This window comes from Epinephelus moara, unplaced genomic scaffold (genome assembly GCF_006386435.1).
Source record: "Epinephelus moara isolate mb unplaced genomic scaffold, YSFRI_EMoa_1.0 scaffold2247, whole genome shotgun sequence".
In the NCBI taxonomy this organism is placed as follows: domain Eukaryota; kingdom Metazoa; phylum Chordata; class Actinopteri; order Perciformes; family Serranidae; genus Epinephelus; species Epinephelus moara.
In genome coordinates, this window is record NW_026079816.1 from 1 (window position 1) to 1519 (window position 1519).

General features: G+C 45.2%; 1 protein-coding gene across 1 annotated transcript in view; it reads left to right on the plus strand.

The window, feature by feature from the left end:
• Positions 1 to 4: 4 nt before the first annotated feature.
• The window catches only part of LOC126387125 (phosphatidylinositol-3-phosphatase SAC1-B-like), a gene marked incomplete at its 5' end in the record, with an annotated part of 12892 nt that continues 11377 nt past the window's right edge, over positions 5 to 1519 (plus strand). The window contains one exon of the mRNA XM_050039679.1: positions 5 to 271. Within this exon, the coding sequence (XP_049895636.1) occupies positions 5 to 271 (267 nt within the window). The remainder of the gene's footprint in view (positions 272 to 1519) is intronic.

The window sequence follows — 1519 nt, forward strand, 5'->3', positions numbered from 1 at the left end:
ACTTGAGAGACAGTGGAGCACAAAGGCTCCGGAGTTGACTGGCTGCGTTCCGCACTGCCACCCTTCTCCAGTCACTGTTTCTGTCTCTCACCTGTGGTGCTGGATTTGTCTCTTTTTTCAGATGCAAGACAACAAGACATTCCTGTCCATGATCAACAATGTGCTTCATACGGACGGCTTCTACTTTGCAACAAACTACGACCTGACCCACTCTCTGCAGCGCCTGGCCAACACCAGCCCCGAGTTTCAGGAGATGAGCCTTCTGGAGAGGGTAAGATATATTACAGTATATATCACTTTCTGTGAATTGGTGAGCTCACAGTGGCTAGAATAAAATGCCCACTCAGAAATCAAAGCACCTTGGGGCAAAATGTGATTTGTTTAGGGCTGTAATCACCCAAAGGAAATCTTGGTTGACTGAAATGACACAGACACACAGAGCTCAACATTAACACTTGTCCAGGGCAAGTTAACTCTGTCCAGGAAGGTGGAATGCTCTGAGTGAAATATAGATGTGATCTCCTATGAATATTATCCTGCGCATTGTAACACTTTTCTATTTATGCTTTTGTCTGACCAATGAGAATTTGGTCGGACAAAAACATAATGACCAAACAATCGACAAATGGCTTATCAGCTGTTTCTGACTGCCTTCACATTTACAGATGCTCACTGATGGCTTGACTCTGGTGTGTCAGAGCCTTAATATGTGTGTAGAAACAACTTCACTGCTTTCTCCATGATACACCTCTGGGCAAACGTATGTCCTTATATAGAGGAATGGGGGCATGGCAGTATGCAGATTTCAGATAGTGGGCAAGGGCGTGTCAGTTTAGAAGGATCACTAACATAGGCTCGCTAAAATCAGCCAATGCACTCATTTTATGAATCCATACTTATTTTATACTCAGAGTAAGAGGCTGTACACATGCTATGTTTTTGTGCCCTCAAATTCATTTTTTTCAACGTAGGCGTGCAGCAGGCGTGCTCAAACATCAGAGTGACGCCGTCGTGGAGCGCACACATTCCTGAGCGCCTATTTTTCAGGGCGCAATGGCTGTGTCCTGAAATAAACTGAGTTCAATTTTTGGAATGCAACACTGTGCACTGGATGTCATGTGACGAGGACCAACCAATTACAGCTGGCAAATATCTTTCCCTTCCTCCCTAAATATCAGTCTGTGATCAATGCAGCGCCTGGAAGAACATCAGTTCTGCATTCCGGATTTCAGATAAATAAAGCTATGACACAGTGCTTGTTGGGGTTGCTTAGCAACCTCAGAGGCAACCTGCTGCCGCACTATTGAAAGCTGGCACAGAAAAGGCACAAGAGTAGCAACCAGCGCCTGACCTCACATTTTCCAGTTAAAGACCTGGGGCCTGATTTATAAAGCTTGCTTACGCACAAAACGGGGCTTGAAAGTGGCGTACGCCACTTACCACGCAAAGGTTGTGATTTATAAAAATAAACTTGGCGGGAGAATGTGCGCACCTGTAAGCAAACTCTGAGTCATGCGTG